Below are 20,239 nucleotides of genomic sequence, written 5' to 3'. Positions count from 1 at the left end.
AATCATCCGAGACAATCTTAACTTAACCGCCACGGACATCGGCAACGCTGGGATTGCCGCAGTGTCCGGGGCGGTTTTCGCCCGTGTGGCGATGGGGACCGCGTGCGACCTATTCGGTCCCCGTCTCGCCTCGTCTTCCCTTATTCTCCTCACCGCACCCGCGGTTTACCTTAGCGCGATCGCTAACTCGCCCGCAACCTTTTTAATGGTCAGGTTTTTTACCGGGTTTTCTTTAGCCACATTCGTGTCCACCCAATTTTGGATGAGTTCCATGTTCTCCCCAAATGTGGTGGGGGACCGCGAATGGGCTTTCAGGCGGGTGGGGTAACCTCGGAGGAGGCGCCACACAGCTTATCATGCCACTTGTGTACTCATTAATTCAAACCAATATCGGTTCCACAAAATTCACCGCGTGGCGAATTGCATTTTTTATCCCAGCATTTTTTCAAACACTTGGTGCTTATGGGATATTTTTCCTCGGGCAAGACATGCCCGACGGAAACTATGTTCGGCTTGAGAAAGCCGGTGAGAAGCATAAAGACAACTTCTCACAAGTGTTTTATCATGCAATAACTAACTATAGAGGATGGATCTTAGCGTTGACGTACGGATACTGTTTCGGGGTGGAATTAACTATTGATAATATCATTGCGCAATATTTTTATGATAGGTAAAATTTACAGCGAAAATGAGTTTTCACTAACTTTGAACATTATAATAATTATATTTATGGTTTTCACTCTTCTCTATGTTATTATTATTTTCATTAAAAATTATATTTATGGTTTTCGCTTTTCTCTATGTTAGTATTACATTAATTATTAAAAAGTGAACATACTTCCTACAGATTTGACGTGAACTTGCATACCGCGGGAATAATTGCTGCGAGTTTTGGGTTGGCGAATTTGTTCTCAAGGCCCGGGGGTGGGATGTTGTCTGATTTAATGGCGAAGAGGTTTGGGATGAGGGGGAGATTATGGACGTTGTGGGTGGTGCAGATGATCGGCGGGTTGTTGTGTTTTCTGTTAGGGAAGATTGGGTCGTTGAATGGGTCGGTTGTCGTGATGCTTGTGTTTTCTGTCTTTGTTCAAGCTGCTTGTGGTCTTACGTTTGGTGTTGTTCCGTTCGTTTCTCGTAGGTATGTGTTTGTTCGTATTATTAACCTTGTTAATGTCACACTTGATTAATATTTCTTTGGTTTAGGTAAATAAACTAAAATTTCAGAGTAAATAAGGAATAATAAACTTTTAGTCAAATGTATACATAAAAGAGATTTTCTAAATGTTAGACAACGTACTATATGTAAAACATGTAAAATACTTTATAATACTGATTATAACGTTACTGCTATTCTTTCGACATACAGCCTTAGTCGGTATATCACGTCAGTTTTTTACTCAAACACATTAAAACCTTCATTTTTCGCATACGCAATTCATTTTTTTTAACATATATTATATTATTTGTGTATGTGAGAAAAAAAATTAATAAACATTGCGGATTCCGCACATTGTTGCATGTAGCCAAGAATATACTGATGGGCTCCTCCACCCTGCGTTGGAGGCAATCTAAGTATAGTAGTGATCAAACTTCTTAAAAATTGAGACTAATATAAAAAGTAATTATTCAGGTAAATTTTTATTTTAAAATTACTAGATTGTATACTTTTTTTTATAATCAACTTTAGTAAAGTATATTTACTTACCCACTTGCTATTATAGACTTTATAGTTGATTTTTTTCGTGGTATTACCGTAACAATATAAATATACATAGATATTTTAGGCTATTTTTCCTTATTATTTTTAAACTATTGAGCATATTGTTAAGTTTTAACAATAAATTCGTAGAAAATGACATGATATAGACTTTTTGTGGTGTTTAGCATGTCACTCATAAACGACAAATATGATACGAAAATAATATTGACAGGTATGTTTAGTATTTTTTCTAATACTAGATTCTAATAACTATAAAAAAAAATAAAAAAATGTTAGTATAAAACATTTTACTCCTTTTCATAATACGATATATTATGAAAACAATATATAGCGTTCACTTACAACAAACAACAACCATACTCAGTAAAATATAACATGGTCTAGAGAGGATGAGATGTAAACAAACCCTACATCTATCTAAAAAAAAGAGAGGTTGTTTTTGAGAATTCCTCGACTCTGAAAATTATATGTATTAGACCTATATAACATTCTCTTAATTTTTTTAATTAAGTATAAATTAAATGACAAAAGCTTTTTAAAATACAAGGAATCTTGTTTACTTGGAATATTTTACATTCAAAGTATGAATTTGCTTTTTACACAATTTCTTCAAGTATGAAAAGGATCTCTAAAGTATAGCCCACTTATTTAAGTTGAACTTCTTGCGTGTCGGCTTAAATTCTTCACAAATTTTTTAACATTTAAATTATTATTATTATTATTATAGGATGTAAACTTTGAAAATATTATATATATATATATATATATATATATATATATATTATTAATATTCTTAAAATGAAAGAAAAAACAATAAAAATTAACGGTCAGTTATATTTACACAACCGATTCTAAATTCCAAGCAGTCAGCTAAACAAGTAAACATAATTTTGCAAGCCATAGACTGTGCACCTAATCATACAGATCTACTATTTTAATCAACTAAAGCAGTTGGCTTGCTTCGAATTTTACGGTTTAATGAACACCTTATTGTTGTTAATTTGTGTCACACTTTCTTTATCATACATTCATCCTTTTAAATAATATAGTACATTATACATTACAAAATCTATAATACATATGAGCCACTAAGATTGATAAATAAAAACACTTATCCATATATATGGTGTTTTGGGAGAGTTTTGGCCTCAAAACGCCTCCCAAAATATTCCACTACGCATGACCTAAGTGATTGAATCTTATTATTTTAGGTCATTAGGAGTGATATCAGGGATGACTGGTGGTGGAGGAAATGTAGGGGCTGTTTTGACACAAGTGATATTCTTCAGGGGGTCAAGATACTCAACAGAAGAAGGTATATCCCTAATGGGAGTAATGATCATGTGTTGTACCCTAGTAATTCTTTTCATATACTTCCCACAATGGGGTGGCTTATTTTGTGGACCAAGAAAAGGAGTAACAGAAGAAGATTATTATTTGTCCGAATGGACCGCGGCCGAAAAAGAACAAGGGTTCCATAAAATGAGTCTTAAGTTTTCGGAAAATAGTCGAAGGGAAAGAGGGAAAAAAGGTGCATCTGTTCCGATTCTATCTGAGAAAGAAACCCCTTCGACTGTTGTATAATTGTACTTTGCACTCTTCTCAAGTTCAATGTTTGGTGAAGAAAGTTAATGAATTTGCTTTTGGTGTATTTATGGTGAAACTTTGATGGTTACTTGTGTTTTATGGTATGATTAAAAGTTGTATATTGTTGTAGGCTAGATATGTTTTGTGACTTTGTATATGTAGTTGACCAGTTGGTCATGTGTTGGTTGCATATTCGTGTTTATAAAAGTTTACACCAAAATAAATTGGGCGGTTAAGTTAGTTTGAAACTAATACTTGGATATATGATGCAACTTATGAAGAACAAAAACTTTAAAGTTCTCGTCTTCCTAAATATTTCTTTTAAAAGATCTCTTATCAAATTTTACATAAGCAAAACACGGTATAAATTTAGAATAACCGTAAGTTATTAGAATCTTTTCTCTTGAACGCACTTGGACATCCCAACAACGTCCCCCCTTAGGAAATTGACATTTGAATTCTATCGCGTTATATGACAAATTGACAAGCAATATATGACAAACGATTGTTAATAAGACACTGATAAGACCAATTTGTCTACATTTGAGTTGTACATCTAGGAGGTGAAATTATTTGTGTTTAGATTGGTGTGTAAATGTTAAAAGATACCCTATGGCCCATTCTCATGTATATTTCTTCTTGTTTTGTTGTGTAGGTTCATTTTCATACTTTTTCACACCATATAAATATAATCAAAGATTATAAATATAAATTTATTCATAAGAAAAACTGAAACTTAAAGAAAGAGATAATACACCTTAAAATTCAATGACCAAAATTGAAAACCAATGGCACATTTATTTTCTTGTAGTCAAATAGTCAATGTAGTACAAATTACAAAAGCCATTGTTGTCCTATCTTGGCCCATAAGTCTAAGCAAAGACTTGGCACACCATGTGGTCCAGGCCCAAAGTCAATGCTTGAGATAGAGCTTTTATATTGATCCTTCAACATTTACAGTTTTACACTATAGACCCTCAACTAACAATCTGCATTTGAAAGTCTTGAAATTTGATTAATTGCCCCATCACCACCCTTTTTTAGACAATAGTTCATGCTAGATGGTACTAACTGATCATTTGAACTCCCATAAGAATTATAACACAATGCTTGTTGTACATGAGATCCTTCTAGGGGCCTTCTCGAAGGTTTTAGCTGAATACCGGATAAATCAATCTCAGTACACGGAATATCATCGCTACAAGCTAAATAAATCGGTTGAGTGCTATAACTCCCCGTTATTTTATCAAATTTCACTTCTTTTATCGCAACAGATCCTGTTTCGTTTTTGCAAAGACTTTTGTCACAATAGTATTGGTTGATTACTATTGGAGAATTAACATTTGTTACTTGAATATTTGAAAATGTTATATTCTTGACCAAGCCTATTCCGCCCTATAACAAAAACAAGAGTTCGAAGCAAAATTAAGACGCTTCTAAAATACAAGTAATTTCATATCAATTATATCAGCGTATATGTATTTACCTGCCATGTCTTGATTCTTGCTCCGTATAAAGTGTTCTCAATGTTCGAATTTTCCACAAGAATGTCGGATACACATGCGACACTTTTATCCTTTCCTAATCCTCCTATGCTGAGGACACAAAATCAATATAAACAAATATATTATTTATGAAACAATAACTCAAGATATTCATAATTACATGTTTCTTATAGTATCCTTAATTAGACATTATTAGTGTTACCTTATACCATGTCCAGGACCACAGTTGATATGATGTATGTGAACATTACAGCATCCGGTTTGTATGGAGAGACAATCATCCCCTGTTATGTAAAAGCCATAATCAATAATTATCCAACTCTACGATAATAGAAGTTTGTTGGGCCTTGAGTGACCTATGGGCCTATGGTCTAGTAATTTGTACTTTATTTGGGTCAGGTTCTCAAACCCTTACTAGAATACTAGTTACTAGGCACCATGAAAAATAAATGTTATTTAACTCACAAAATTTACTAATCTAGGTTTAAGCTGTATAACTTTTTTTTAAATGTTTGTTTATCTATAAGTAACTTATGTTATTTTATCTACTAATAAACATGTTAAGAGGATAAAAATTAACTTATTGTGCTATATAGTTGGACATGATCAGTAAGACAGCTGGTGAAAGCATTGCAACGAAAGACCAAAAACTATTCAAATTTTATTATAAAAAAATTGCGTACCAGTTCCGATATTTGAATGCATGATTTCTACATCACGAGTGTTTTGGAGGTGAATCCCATCAGTATTCGGGCTATTTCCCGGTGCCAAAATACTAACATTGTTGACTTTGACTCCTCGAGAGTTATCAAACTTCAAATGAACTTGTGGGCTGTTTTTTATCATGATATCACGAACCAAGACGTCTTCGCTTGCGTAAAATCTCAAAGCCTAGCTCAACAACAACATTAATTAACACAAAAATATGGAAAAAAATTAACAAATAATTGTTAACTTTTATAATATAATTACCGTTGGTTTTATATCAAAAGTGTGTTTGGATCCCATGGGGGCCCACCAATTACAGCCTTGACCATCAATGGTACCACTTCCTTGGATTGTAATATTTTGAACCCATTTGATATTTATCCACTGATACAAGTTTGACTTTGACCATGATCCCACTTTTGATGGTGCTAGTAGAGTTCCATCTATCTGTTTATATGTAAGTCACATCTCATTTTTAATTTTCTAGTCATATAAATTAACAAAATATAAATACATTGACACTTTAACAGATCAAATTTGAGCTAATACGGATCTCTAATGTTGTTGTTTTCTTGTAATTTGACATTGTGTCTGTTTGGAGGTATAGCAAGAATGGGCTACCGCTTAGAGCCCATACCTAACTAGGCCTGAAATTTTTTTATTTTTTTCTATGTATACGTTTATATAAAAAGTTAAAAATAATAATGCGCATTTAACCCAACAACTTTTTACATCCCAATAAATACACATTTAAGTATTTAACCCAACCATTTTTCAATCTCAATACACATAACTTAACACAATAACTAAGACCCAAAAACGATTTATTAGGGAGTATCAGTTTTGAAGAATTGATCAATACTTTGATTCGAAAAATGGTAAGAGTGTCTAGAAATTCATTTAACTTTGTTTTATTTATTGCTATAACGACTTTGTTTTTATTATTTTTATCATAGGTTCGATCCATTGGGAAAAATATATATATGAGCGCTCATTTAAGTACTCGCTTGGGACACCCGAAATCTCAGAGATGGCCCTGATTTGATATTTAACTTGTCGCTGCTAGAGTAGTTCAAATTATTAAACTTTTAAAAAGATTAATACCATTGATGAACATAATAAGGAATTCAATATTCATGAAGACTTATATATGTTTGTTGTAAAAGCCTAAGTGTATTTGAACTAGTTGTTAACCGAAACTGAAGTTAACCAAACCGAGCCATGTATACCCTTAATTCCACCATTAAAAATAGAGAAATCACCTGAATAACGACATGCGACATGCATGGGCCTTGAAGGGTTACAGGTTTGATAAGAAACCTGTGATTAGAGGGGATTTGCAAAATGCCTCCATCAACTTTACATGCAGCATTCCATGCAGCTACAAGTTTCTACACAAATTAAACATAAAATATATGTTGGTAAATACATTATATATAGTGAGTTATATTTGAGAACGGTTTGCTAAAAGTTCGAATTGAGTATGGTATTGAAAAAGAATATGTATATTTTCTATTTACAGAGAGAGAGTTATTAATATATAAACAAAAACACTAATGAATCATGTACGCATATCGATAAAATAAGTATAAATGGAATAAATAATAATCGAGCTGAGTCTAGCTTGAAAAACATTTCACCAGTCGAACTCAACCTATAGAAGTAGAGTTTCAAACAAGTTGAGCTCGAGCTCTCTTAACTTAAACTAGCCAAGCTCGAGCTTAGTGAGATTGGGCTCAGATTGGTTCGTTTACCCTAAATGTTCGAGTTCAAGTTGTGTTTTTACCTTAGAATCATCAGAAACTCCATTAGCTTTAGCTCCAAAGCATAAAATGTTAAAATTGTTTGTAGAATTACAAGAAACTCCATAAGTGTGGTGATGCTTCTTGCAACTCCTATGAAGTTTTCTTCCATAAGCAGAGGGTATTATTGTAAAAAGGCAAAAGAACACAAGAAGGTGACAAAGAAACACACATAATTGCTTCATAATGTTTTGTTTCATATGATAAAAGAAGCTTTTGGAGAAGCTATGTTTAGTGCATGCTTGCACTATGGCAGTTTCTTATAGTTGAGCTCTTGAGCTTGTATTATTGGACCCCTTTAAATTAACTAGCTAAATAATTGTGGTGTACTTTTGATATTACATAATTGGAACATTTAAAACTTGTATTTAATCATTTTAAGTAGAGAAGTGTGATATCACATATTCACATAAGCATTCATATATAGAAGGGGTGGTTATACATGTTGGTAAGATAACCGTTTTATATATCATATATCATAGTCAAGACATTTAGATATGGCATAAGTGTTTATACGGTTCTTGTATATATGGGTACACTCAACACATAACTACTAATTTTAAGTAGAGAAACCACTAAGTGTTTATAAATTATTAGGAATCAACTTTATGAATAATTTAAGAGACTCGAGCCTGTTAATAAAAGGTCGTGACAACATGCATATTAAGCACTCATTTTTTTGACAATCTAGTTATTTTTTTTATATTAAAAAACAATGAAGTTTAATAAAAAATGAGATAAATTAAGGTTGTGTGTAGTGGAGATGAGAGTGGCGTCAAAAAATTACAATGGGTGCTAAACTACTACGCCTCTAGCAAAGTTGGGCACCAAACTGGGTTCCGCCAAAGGTTTAACGGGAGTGGGGAGGGGGGGGGGGGTAACCGTTAAAGGACGTGAGAGACTGAGAGATAAGGTCCAATATTCTAATCAATCAATTACACATTTTTATTTAAAAAAATATTTTATTTATTTGATAGTTTAAACCACCACATCAAAATGAATGAGTGGTTTAGTTGTTTTTCTGTCTACGTAACATTGACGTGATATTTTAACACACACTATATATTATAAAATAAAAATGTTACTTTACATAGTCTAAGCATTTTTAAACTTGAATATGTAAATAAAAAAGTTAGCTTATTACAACATTACAACATATATAATATAAAAAGAAAGAATGAATTAGCTAGTACCGAATGGTCCGAATTACTTTTCATTAACATTTGATGGGTGAGATGTTAGGTGGATAAGGCCATTTCTTTTTTGTTTATAATTTGTCTCTAGCTTGCTATGAAAAATTTGATGGGTTTGCTTTTATAAATCATGTGCATTCGTTATATATATTGATTCTTTATGCTTTTTGAGCTAAGCACTAAAAAGAGAGAAACGTAAATATAAATTGTTAAATTAGCTACTTAAAACGCCTTCTTATTGCATCCCTCGTATGTTATTATCTTTATAAGCTCATCAATTTCCTGTGACTAATTAATAAGTTAAATTTGGATCAAACATAGAAATAAAGGGATTTAATAACTAAATCAAAAAATTAAATAAAATCTAAATTATAAATCATTCCATCTACCTCTTAATCAATCGGTCAGATTGAAACTGAATTTGAATCATATTTTACCCATCCCTCTTTCTCGATTTCAGCCAAACACAAAAGGTATGATATTTGTCTTCCGCTCCTATCCTTCCTCGATTTCTGTTTCAGGATTCGAAGCTAGGGTTTATACTTCGAATGGCTAATTGATTTTAAGTTTAAGCTAATTGATGTTCAATTTTGGTTGAATCTTGCTTTTATTTTGACAATTTGGCTAATTTGCAATTAGAGATAAATACCTATTCTCTGTAAGTAAAAACATGAAATTGGTACTGCTGTGCATACTAGTGATAAACCAGAAAATTGGTTGTTTTAAAAAAATTGTAGTTAATCAACTGAATATTCATTCAGCCCGTACTTTATATCGTTTCGAAGCTTTATGAGTTTATGTTACTTAGATTTTTAGTTTCGGGCCAGAAACCAACTGTAAGTGGGGAAAATCGTTAAAATGCTACAGCTGCGCAGACCGTTTCTAAAATATAAACTCGGTTGTATTTATTCGAACTATGGGGGATTAACTGAATACCCATTCGCGGTGATTTTTATATGGTTTAAACCGTTAATAAATATTGATAATTATTTATCATTCAGAGCTCTAACCGAACAGATACATTTCGTTCAGCACGAAACAGTTCAGAGGGCTAAAATAGTCATTTTGCATGGTAATTCAGAGGTACAACCAAACAGTCTTAACTGATTCAGCACTTACTGACTCAGAGCCTCTTAATCATTCAGACCTCTTAATCATTAAACACTTAATGATTCAGTACTTGCCAAACAGCCACTCATACCATATCGTATGACAATGGCAATATGGCATAGATGTGTTTATCCAACTCATGAACTTAAATTCCGTCATCTTGACCTAGTTACGAACTCAAAGGATTCGATCTGGTATTAGAGTATTAGAGATGGATGAAGATTTATGAAAAATTATGAAGAGAAAGATTCACCACAGTATAAAAATGTCATGTTTAATTTTATAATTGTATTAATTCATTTGTGAAATGCTTTAATATTTATATTCTCTTTATTATTACTGTACTCATTTGTGAAACGTTTGTAGATAAAAATTGTATTTAACAAAAAATATTAGTAACATGCAACTAATTTTCATTTTGAGAGATATGGTTGATGCAATTTAAATAAATTCAATTGTATAAAAACACGTATTAGCAAAGACTAATTTGTCCAATGGTAGCACTGTGATTTTCCTTATAAGAGGTCATGGTTCGAGTTTTGTTTATGACAAAATGTTATACGTGATCTAGGTTTTATTACAATGAGGTATTCGGACAATGAGTTTCCCCTGGAATTGATGGAGGGTGGTCACCACAATGTCTACGATTGAGGGCGTGAATGGTCATTTGCCAAGGGCGTACCGGGTAATCAGGCTTGTTGGGTTTTCAAAAATAAAATAATAAAATAAATTAATTAATTAAAAGGAAGAAGTTATTTAATTTTAGTGAGCTTTACACCGTAGAAAGTTAAGCATGTCCTAATTGGGCGGTGAACAACATTACCTTCCACTTTCTTCATTTTTATTCTCTTAACTTTTCAATCTTCTTTAGGATGATTCCATCTTAGAATTCTTTAATATATTATCTCTAAAATTAATAATGTAGTAATATTTGTATGATTCCAAAAGCTAGGATATTCTTTTCAATTAAAACAATTAATATGCACTTAACAGTTAACATTGTAATTACGGTTTGTACAATCTTTAGACTACATGAGTTTTACAGCTCGTGTTATTTATTTACAAGTTAACAATACACTTCTTTTAACGGCGATGACCATCCAAGACGTTACAATATTGTACCATACCTTTTTCATTTTTAATCTTTTATCCATTAAAGTATTATAAAGTATAAGGTATAAAAATTATTTTTTTTCGTGTTTATTGATAGTATTAACTAGAACACATAATGTATAGTAAGATTCGAAGACCTAACATAATAGCAAACCAACGCTAGAGCATGCGGGTTTGGAAAACCGATGGTTATGAGTTCGTGTCACACCCCCATTCTAGGCCTAGGAGTGGGAACCATAGTTGGTACGATATTTGTAAATAAATCAAAGTTACGGGTTTAAGCGGAAGACTTTATAAAACAAAGGATCGTTATTAAAATATTTACAATACAAAAGACGAGACGAAAGTCTCGTTTTAAGTTTACTTGTTTATATGTTTTACAAAATTACCATATTTTATATTTACACAAAATTATCCGAGCCATCGGATTCTTGAGCTTCTTCGTCTTGCAAGCTCTATTCGTGATTACTTGCAAAATATAAATAAAATACGTCAGCAACGAATGCTGGTGAATATGCTGACGCAAAAATATTTTCTTTACTTAATCACCCCTCGAGACCACGTAAGTCTCGGCCCATCTTGGCTTAGGAATAATCAAGTTAAAACAATCATCATAAACTCGAGTCTCTGCACTAGGCCACCTCAGCGAAACACCGCAGCGTTTATGACATAACTTAGGTACCATAAATATACACATGGCCATTCCCCACTCGGAGGTAACTTAGGTCCGGCCCATCGTGGCTGGAGGTCGTGACCAAGCGTGGTGCGATGTGCCCACCGCGTTCCACATATGTAAGGATCCAGACAAACGTATACCATAGCCTGAGGGCTGGCTTATACTCTTATTTATAATGTTTTTAGAGACACGTAGCCTCATGTAACGTTTTACACATAACACGTTTGTTTGTTTGAAAACAAGTTTGTAAAAGTGGGGCGTATTCACCTTTCAATGGGATCGGCTTCCAACACCGTCCGTTAGTCTTTCCTTCGCTATCTCACACCTATAGTACGAGTATAACATTCATTAGTCGGATACACGATCCGGCTTAAGACCTTTAGTCTCATTCATCTCGATGAACCTTTAGTTCATTATTTTACTTTAAAACCTTTAGTTGAAAAGTAATATTGATAAACTTTTAGTTTATAAAACCCGACGTTTCTTCTTTATTAAGAAACGTATTTCTTTATTATTTAAGTATACTCATTATATTTAAATAATATATTTCATAACAAAAAATAATTATATATATATATATACATCTATATATATATTATCTTTCTTTTCTTTATTTTCTTTGTTATATCTTTCTTTGTTTATCGAGAATAATTCTGACTCGGGTATTAAGCCCTTATAATATTTTATTATTATTTTGGTTGGGCATTATGTCTACCTTGCTTGGCTTGGCAACACCCTAGACACTTGGGCAGCACTTCGACGCCGCTCAATCAACACTCTTTTCTTTGCAAATTTTTCCTTTTCACTTGGCACGCTTTTCAAGACACCAATACTCTTGGCACACACTTCGAGGAAATTGCCGGGTCGTCGGGCAACACTTCCTTCTTGTTCGGGATGTCGGGGAGTGGCACGAATATCGAGGTACTAGGTACGGAAAACGGGGTTTCGGGGCACGGATTTCGAGGTGGATCGTGGGCACGCTTTACGAGGTAGAGAGAGACCCTAGTGAGAGAGTAAAGTGTGTGTTTTTTTTGTGTGCAAATGGGAAGAGCCGGAGGCTGCTATTTATAGACTCGAAATTGGACCCCATCGCGCTACGCGATGGGTTCCTTGGCAAGCCCATCGCGTAGCACGATGTAGGCTTGCTGAGTCACATCGTAGACCACACGTGGCAGGCGCCGAGCCACGTGGCGGACGTGTTGCCACCTGGTGACTCGTGGCGGCAGACGCTGCCACCGTGTGTCACGTGGCACACGTGTCAATATCTGTCAGACACCCCATCGCGATACGCGATGTGTGTCTCTCTTGACCTGTTGCAAAGCGCGATGGGTCAAGAAAACAGATTTTTCATTTTAGTCCCTGGAGTTTGAACTTGGCAGAATTGGTCCTTTTACTTTAGAAATTGACATTTTTGCCCGAAAATTACGTGATGTCACAGTTCGAAAACCATAGAAAGTCTAAAACGAAGCGCAAGATCGACCCTGATTAGAAAGTATGGTATTGGTCCATAAGTGTCACGAACTACGGAATATGATCCTCCTTAATGAACCGGGACCATCAACAAAGCTGGATGTTGTGGTTTAACGTTGTTGGTGTGAAGGGTGGGGCATGATTGCGCTAAACCCTATGCCTAAGGGGCATGAAAGGCAAGAGCGCTAGCTAGTTAACGCTCATGAAGGGTGGGGTGGGAGGGGGGGGGCTAAATGGATCCGGTGGGCTTTGTCAAGGTGACTCCAATGTGATGGCGGTGGCACCCCTGCGTTAAAGCACAACGTATAGTCTAACAAATCTAACCGGTTACAAATAACCATGTCAGAAAAGATGAAGTGTCAATTTTTTTTTTCTATATATGTATTTTCATAATCAAAGTCCAAAGTTTTATTACATGGTTTTCATAACCACTTGATGCCGTTCTAATATACAAAAATTTTCTGTTTTTTATTGCTTGTTGGGGATGGAATAGCAATTGGATGGTTAGGACATCCTATCTTTAAAGATAAAGAAGGCCGTGAACTTTCTTTACGTTGTATGCCTACCTTTTTTGAAACATTTCCGGTAGTTTTGGTAGACGAAGACGGGATTGTTAGAGCCAATGTTCCGTTTCGAATGGCAGAATCTAAGTATAGTGTCAAACAAGTTGGTGTAACTGTTGAGTTCTACGGTGATGAACTTAATGGAGTCAGTTGTAGTGATCCTGTTACTGTCAAAAAATATGCTAGACGCGCTCAATTGGGGGAAATTTTTGAATTAGATCGTGCTACTTTGAAATTTGATGATGTTTTTCGTAGCAGTCAAAGGAGATGGTTTACTTTTGGACATGCTTCATTTGCTTTGCTCTTCTTCTTAGCATATACAATATCTTTAAAGTAATAAATTCATCATCATGCAACATTTGTGGTTAATTTTTACAGAATTTTCTCGTTACACAAGTAATGAAGGATCGATCCAGGCCTGTTGAGTACAGAAAAATCAGGCCCATTACGAGTTAACTAGGCCTTATGACCCAACTACCAAATATATGATTTAGACAAAACTCGACAAGACCATTTCATATGGGCCGATCCTAACAGACACCTATGATGAGCCTAAAGTCTAACCCGTTATACCTCTAACACCATGGTTTTTAACAGCAAACGAATCATCCAACTGGGCTACTGGCTAAATTCATCACATCGGGATATAATCGTATTTTTATCTAGAAAAAACCCTCACCTAAGGCCATAAACCGTGAACATTTGCCCGAAGGCAGACAGTGCGCTGAGATAAAACCCGCTAATTAGTTCAACGATCAAACTAGTGAAAACGACTTGTTCGCTTAATTAGTGACCTTAGTCTACCATCATCACCCCGATGTCTTTAAAACTAAATGTTGTGAGTAGGAATCGAATGTGTCACCTTAAACACAAAGTCTCTCTCATATTACTCCATCACCTTGCTTTTTGGCATCCTGTTATTATTATTATTATTTGATAAACTAATATTAGTATATTTGTTCAATATGACAATATATGGTTATGAAAACTTAAATTTCACTCTGAAAAAAGTAAGAATTATTTAAAAAAAAACACAAAAACAAAAATGTTTTTAACAGCAAGTGTTTGACTCAACTGACATGACACACATTCTCATATTTACCGAGAACGACTTGCTTAAGTGGTCAGCTAACAACGATCACATACCAACACCAGTGACGTGGTGTTATAGAGGCCGTATAAATTAATACAGCCTGTATGTACGTTGATATACAAGCTCATATAAGAATAAGCAAAAGTTTTATATAAGCCAGCCATTATACAAGATGCGCAAAAGTTATACGTAGCTTCACTAAAACTGATATAACGATGGTGTGGTGTATTATAGCATCACTCGTTATTATTACTGTTAACAAGTAAATACAATTTCTGTAGTTGATATACATGCATTGATAAAATCATGAAACTAAAGTAAGTACAAGTCGATATTTCAATCGCCATAATAATCATGACCCGAAAAACCACCCATAATTGCAAGTTGCATGTTTTCAGATGGCTTCCAGTGTCGCTTCCTTTGGTTTATAAACCAGTTATTGATTTGTTTTTGATCCAGTCCTGTTGACTCCGCTAACGATATTTTATCAGCCTCCTACATTACATGCATTTTCAAAACAAACTTCAAAATATGATTTATATATAATCGCCAACTATGAAAGATTACGATTGAAGTTAACCTGATCATATAACGGGTCCAAACCAAAATAAGTAAATTTGACTATTTAACGTGCCGGCAAGTGGCAAGGGATATTCAGCGTCTAGTTAGGCCGTTTTTTATTGGATTTAAGGAAAAACTGCACGAAACCGGTTGAGTCCAGGCCAAGACAGCTCGGTTTTGGCGGTAATGATGTCATTTTTTTAACACATAATCGTGCCATTAGACATTTGAATAGGGCCGTCTCCGAGAATTTAAATACTTCGGCCGAGCCAAAATAAAAAGGCCCGTAGGCCTTAACAAAAAATTTTAATTCACTAATGTACATGGATAAAACTTTTATCGACCGATTTATTATAAGCAAAAACTATTCTGAGCATGTAATTATCTCATAAACCATTGCAAATAATCTTATTTTTAAAACCAATATATATATATATATATATGTCTAGAAAAGTTTGTGCCCCGAAACTTATGTGCCCTGGCCGATGGTGCGGCTCGCACAGCCTCCGAGCCTCCCGATTTAAAAGTTCAGTAAAATGGTAGATTAAAAAAACCGAACATAGAATTGTAAAAAAAAATTATTTGCCTTTTGTTAATTTCATGGCGGAATGCGGATGCCCAAAATATTGTATTAAAATTATATAACTTGAAAATTTATTTACTTATTTATTTCACAAAACCATTTAATATTTTCTTAAAAATATTTTTAATCTTTTATTTATATCTTTGGCGGATAGATTAATCCGTCAGTTCCAACTTGTAAATCGAACGGTAAACACAGTATTCTAAACCATAAATCTAACTACGTCAAACCAGCCGATTTAGCTCCTTTTAACAGTTCATCAACGGTTTTGAATTATAAGCGTGTTACGTATTTTTAACATACTTATATACCCTAAAAAATGTGGTTAGTTTAATGTTTAGGTCAAGCTATTAGCTTTTTACTTAATTCATCAACTAATGTTACAAAAAACTAATAAAAAAAAGTTAGTTACATAAGTGAAGAAACACTAATCGACCCCGGGCAGATTACGGATAATCTGGGGGTTAAATAGATGTTTCCCACGAGGGGTTAGATCCGGCAAAGATGGTTCTTCTGATAACCTGCAAAACAGACACCGTGAGCTCGTCACTGAGAAGGGGGGGATACCTCCTTGTGACCACCCTCCGGCGTGAGAATCAGACTAGATTGCTCTTGAATATAAGTGTATATTAAGATATTGCTAGAGCAGATATCAGGTATAAGATATAAGATACAAGATATGATGATCATACCATTTGGGGTATTTATAGCCGAAGGTAGGTTTCCAAGAAGGTATACCCGGCTGAATAGTATTCCTGTTCTACCAACTGTGGCCTACGCACGTGCCATGCTGGTGGTTGGTGGGTAGGCAGCGGCTGACAGTGACCAGGCCTGCTGTGTACTATTCCTTTTCCACCAACTGCAGGCTATGCACGTGGTATGACAGGAGTTGGTGAGTAGGCAGCGGCTAATAGTGACAATACAGTACAAGAGCATGCTGCTCGCCATACTGTTGTCAATGAGCTGTCGTATCTCTGGTCAGATCTTTTGCCCATACCTCGTCAGGTACAGTACAAAAGATCCTCCAGTATCGTACGGACTGGCTCATTTGGGCGGGAGTATTCCCCCTCCCGCCTTTGTGCGGGATTGTTCCCGGCTTTGCTCATTCCTTCTTCAGGTGACTACTGAATTATTTGAGAGCTAAGTGCCTTGTGCGTGTAGCCTTGCTGCGCGGGTGGCCTTCCCTGATGGCTTGTATCCGCAGCTGCGGGAACAGGCGGAGTACTTCACCATTGAGAGGCATTTCCTGCGGGAACAGCTTGCGTACTGCGCGTAAGGACGTCACGTCTCTGAGCATGGTGGGTCCTGCGGATCCAGTTGGTTTCCGCGCAGACGTCTCTCTTCAAGGTGAGTCCTGCGGGTCCAACTGGGCTCTGCTGAGACCTACCTCTTCAATAAGCATATATAATTAAAGTTGAAATGAGATGTGATTAAAACTTACCGTAGGGTAAGGCCATTTATAATGAGAATCCCACCATTGAAGCAAAGTTTTCCTTGCCTCATTTGGTAGCTTTCCTTTCTTTTTCTTCTTAGAGAATTCATGTTTAAGTGAACTTATGTGGGCCCCAAATTTCCTCAAGAGGGTATCTTTTAGTTCTTGATCTTCTCTGCTTGTCATTTGTATGTTTTCATTCTCACCTCCACTAAATTCTTCTGATGATGATATTGTTCCATCATCTAAATATAATGAAAACATATAATAAAAAATTAGCAAGGTTTGTTCAATGAAAAATAGTATGTTGCATGTATTTTGACATATCAAGTTAGCAAAATTAAGGTTAATTACTCTCACAAGTTAAAAAAATCCCTAACATATTTAAAAACTAAACTTAATATATATATAAAAAGCATAATAACCAGATAAATACTTTGATGCCATGAAGCATGGTTTACAAGATGTATATTTTCTAGCTTATCAATAGTTTTATACCAATTATAACCAGAGTATCAAGTATGTATGTCTAGAAATATACATCTTGTAAACCACCATTGTAATTACAAGATGTATATTTAATCTATTTTATCAATAGGTGTGAAATTGCATTTAAACAATATATTTTATCTTTTTTTAACATCACTCTGAAACAAAATGTAATTTTTTTTCTCTTGTATTTTTGTATAATTTTTTTTACTTTAAAAAAATAACAGTTAAAAATTATGAAACAAGAAATCTTTCAAACATGCATAATAAATTTTAGAGATGGTTATTCACACACCCTTTTTAGATATTCATATACCCTCTTAACACATATATTATCTTTATATACATCCGTGTATGAATAACACATCCCTAAATTTTCGCTCAAGGTACCAAACACCAACATTATATGATCTACAAACATAGGATTCATTTTTGTCACGTCTAAAATATTGTGTACTTTAAACCTTTAAAAAAACCTTTTAAAAAATAAATGTCTTGTTACATTCTAAAATAAGTGAATTGAAGACATATATAGTTGAACAGGACAAATGCTTGTTAAGTCAAATCAGTGTCCAATACAAGAAATAAAGACTGGGGTGATTGACAGGGGCATGGGTATGGCCCACCATCAAATCAAACTGTCAGCCAAACAAACCCTAAACCTACAAATCAACAATAATATCTTTTTCTTTCATCTTTACTGTTTTCTACGTACGTTGGCTAAGACAAATCTTACAACTTTTACAACCGCACGTCTCTCTCACTCACTCTCTCTCTCTCACACACACACAACGTTACGTTTATACACCTTGATCATGTTTACGATATATATATATATATAGATTACTTTATTTACATTATAACATAGGTTTTTTTTTTCAAAACACATTATAGTTTTTCATTAAAAGAAAAGAATCAAATTACAATAGAGAGATGGACAAACGGGTGAGAGATGGATAAGCGAGTAACAAGCTGCGTCGCCACGCCACCCCTTTAAAATGACAAATGCAATCCTAGTGTTGTGAGACATTTTGGTTTAAATTGTCACTTAATCCGAAGGTATATATTGGGAGACATTTTGGTTTGCAACTCTTTACCGTTTCACACCAAACTACTTCTTTTATTGTTTCAGTCCAAACCACTAACACGATTTTTGAAACATGTTAACTTAAAAGGTATTTTAGACAAAGACGTAGCTTTAAAGGGTACATGGGCCCTAGTCACCACCGTTTTTCCGATTCCTAAAGTAAATTTTTACGATTTCGCCTGAAAATTTCTTTTAGGTATTAAGATTAGTCACCCCTTGGTGACTTTCATCGCCTCTATACTTAGCCCAAGTGTCCGCACTGAGTGGCATTTTAATAATAACAGAAATAGTACTGATAACATAAAAATACTAAAAAAAACAAAAAATAATATATATAATATTTTGGATTGTTTCTTGATCTTAATTTAAAAAATATTTTAACAAGACAATACATATATAATATTATAAAATCTCTAGTTTAAAAAACTTTGCATTATGTGAAATTAGGAAAAAAAATATAAATCAACGTGTAACAGAAATAAAATTACATAATTAAAAGAATACGACGATTAATGAGCCAGCTCTAGCCTTTTACAAGCCAAGCTCGATCGAGCTTAACTTTTCAACTCAATAAGCGTGCCGACCTAGGGCGGCTCGTTTGTAAACGAGCAAAGCCTAAGCCATAGTAGGCTCATCTTGTTGTTCATGGCTAGCTCTTTCACTGGCTCGTTTACAAACAACGAGACAGTAAGTTCTAGAAAGCAACTCTATAGTAGAAACGCACCCATAACATTTCTTATAATAATATCTACATAAACAAATGTGTGTGTTTTTTTGTATTTTATTAAAGGTATGAGATAATATACAGAAAAATCCATACATTTTTTCTCTCACTCCTTAGGCTAAATGCTATGGGCGCCCTTGGGTAGTGGAGGATGCGGAACATTGCCAAGGGGCGCCAAATGGAGGGGGTGGCCTTGAAACAATGGGCGCATATGGTGAAAAGAGGTGGGCCCCTCCTTTTCACTCTATCCATCTCTCATATACATATATATGTATATAAAAATATTGGGGCGCTAAAAGAAATTTAAATCACAATGGAGCGTTAAAAGTTGGGGCTTCGATGCCCTCAATACTCACATGACGCTTACGTGGCATTGTGGAGGGCTTCGATTCTCCCGACCATAGAGAACACCCCTACATTATAAAGACAGCACTCACAACTTTTTATGGATAAGAATCTAAGATGTTTGAAGAAGCGTGTATCGACTTACTTGTATACGATCAACGTTCCTCGAGTACGAGTGTGCTATATCACCGATGGTTTTCCGACATACGAGTTCTTCCACCTACAAAACGAACAGCACCGTGAGCTTACCCCTCAGAAAGGGACAGAGGGGTCCTCTTTGGGGTAAACCTCCGGTGTGAGAATCAGATATTGTAGGAGAAGATAATAAGGATGTGAAAATGAGTAAAAGACTTAGAATATATTTTCTTGCCTGCCTCCAACTGTGGAGGCAGCCTGGTATTTATAGTGCTAGGGTTTCCAATGATTTGGCTCAGACCCAATTAGGGCTTTTTTAGCCCCCCCCCTATTGCTTCGCGCC

At 34.8% G+C, this 20,239-nt stretch overlaps 2 protein-coding genes and 1 pseudogene across 3 annotated transcripts; 1 reads left to right on the top strand and 2 right to left on the bottom strand.

The window, feature by feature from the left end:
- The first annotated feature begins 7 nt into the window (after positions 1-7).
- On the top strand, positions 8-3,551 carry LOC143618487 (high affinity nitrate transporter 2.5-like; annotated as a pseudogene). Its single transcript, XR_013151019.1, has 3 exons — positions 8-670; positions 848-1,138; positions 2,932-3,551. The product of XR_013151019.1 is annotated as a high affinity nitrate transporter 2.5-like (transcript).
- Positions 3,552-4,104: 553 nt separating this feature from the next.
- LOC143618488 (polygalacturonase At1g48100-like) lies at positions 4,105-7,522 on the bottom strand. Its single transcript, XM_077090692.1, has 7 exons — positions 7,307-7,522; positions 6,783-6,911; positions 5,785-5,967; positions 5,496-5,703; positions 5,015-5,096; positions 4,794-4,902; positions 4,105-4,702 (listed from the first exon to the last, which is right to left on the bottom strand). The coding sequence occupies exons 1-7, from the start codon at positions 7,520-7,522 to the stop codon at positions 4,289-4,291; spliced, it is 1,341 nt and encodes a 446-aa protein (XP_076946807.1). The 3' UTR covers positions 4,105-4,288.
- Positions 7,523-14,876: 7,354 nt separating this feature from the next.
- On the bottom strand, positions 14,877-17,361 carry LOC143618486 (homeobox protein knotted-1-like 4; the record flags this gene model as incomplete). Its single annotated transcript, XM_077090690.1, has 2 exons — positions 14,877-15,035; positions 17,126-17,361. Coding segments are annotated over 2 exons (395 nt in total), but the record flags the coding sequence as incomplete, so codon positions are not given.
- Between the last annotated feature and the right edge of the window lie 2,878 nt (positions 17,362-20,239).

Source organism: Bidens hawaiensis, unplaced genomic scaffold, assembly GCF_021521415.1.
Source record: "Bidens hawaiensis isolate Kalapana, Puna unplaced genomic scaffold, B.hawaiensis_p1.1 tig00079399_1, whole genome shotgun sequence".
Lineage (NCBI taxonomy): Eukaryota > Viridiplantae > Streptophyta > Magnoliopsida > Asterales > Asteraceae > Bidens > Bidens hawaiensis.
Note: the sequence above shows the minus strand (reverse complement) of the source record. Positions and strands in the feature narration are given on the sequence as shown.

Coding starts and splice junctions, on each gene's coding strand:
- LOC143618488 (XM_077090692.1), bottom strand. CDS start 7,522: ATGAAACAAAACATTATGAAGCAATTATGTGTGTTTCTTTGTCACCTT. Junction 5,968..6,782: donor TGTCGCATGTCGTTATTCAG/GTGATTTCTCTA, acceptor ACATATAAACAG/ATAGATGGAACTCTACTAGC. Junction 5,704..5,784: donor CTTTTGATATAAAACCAACG/GTAATTATATTA, acceptor TTGTTGAGCTAG/GCTTTGAGATTTTACGCAAG.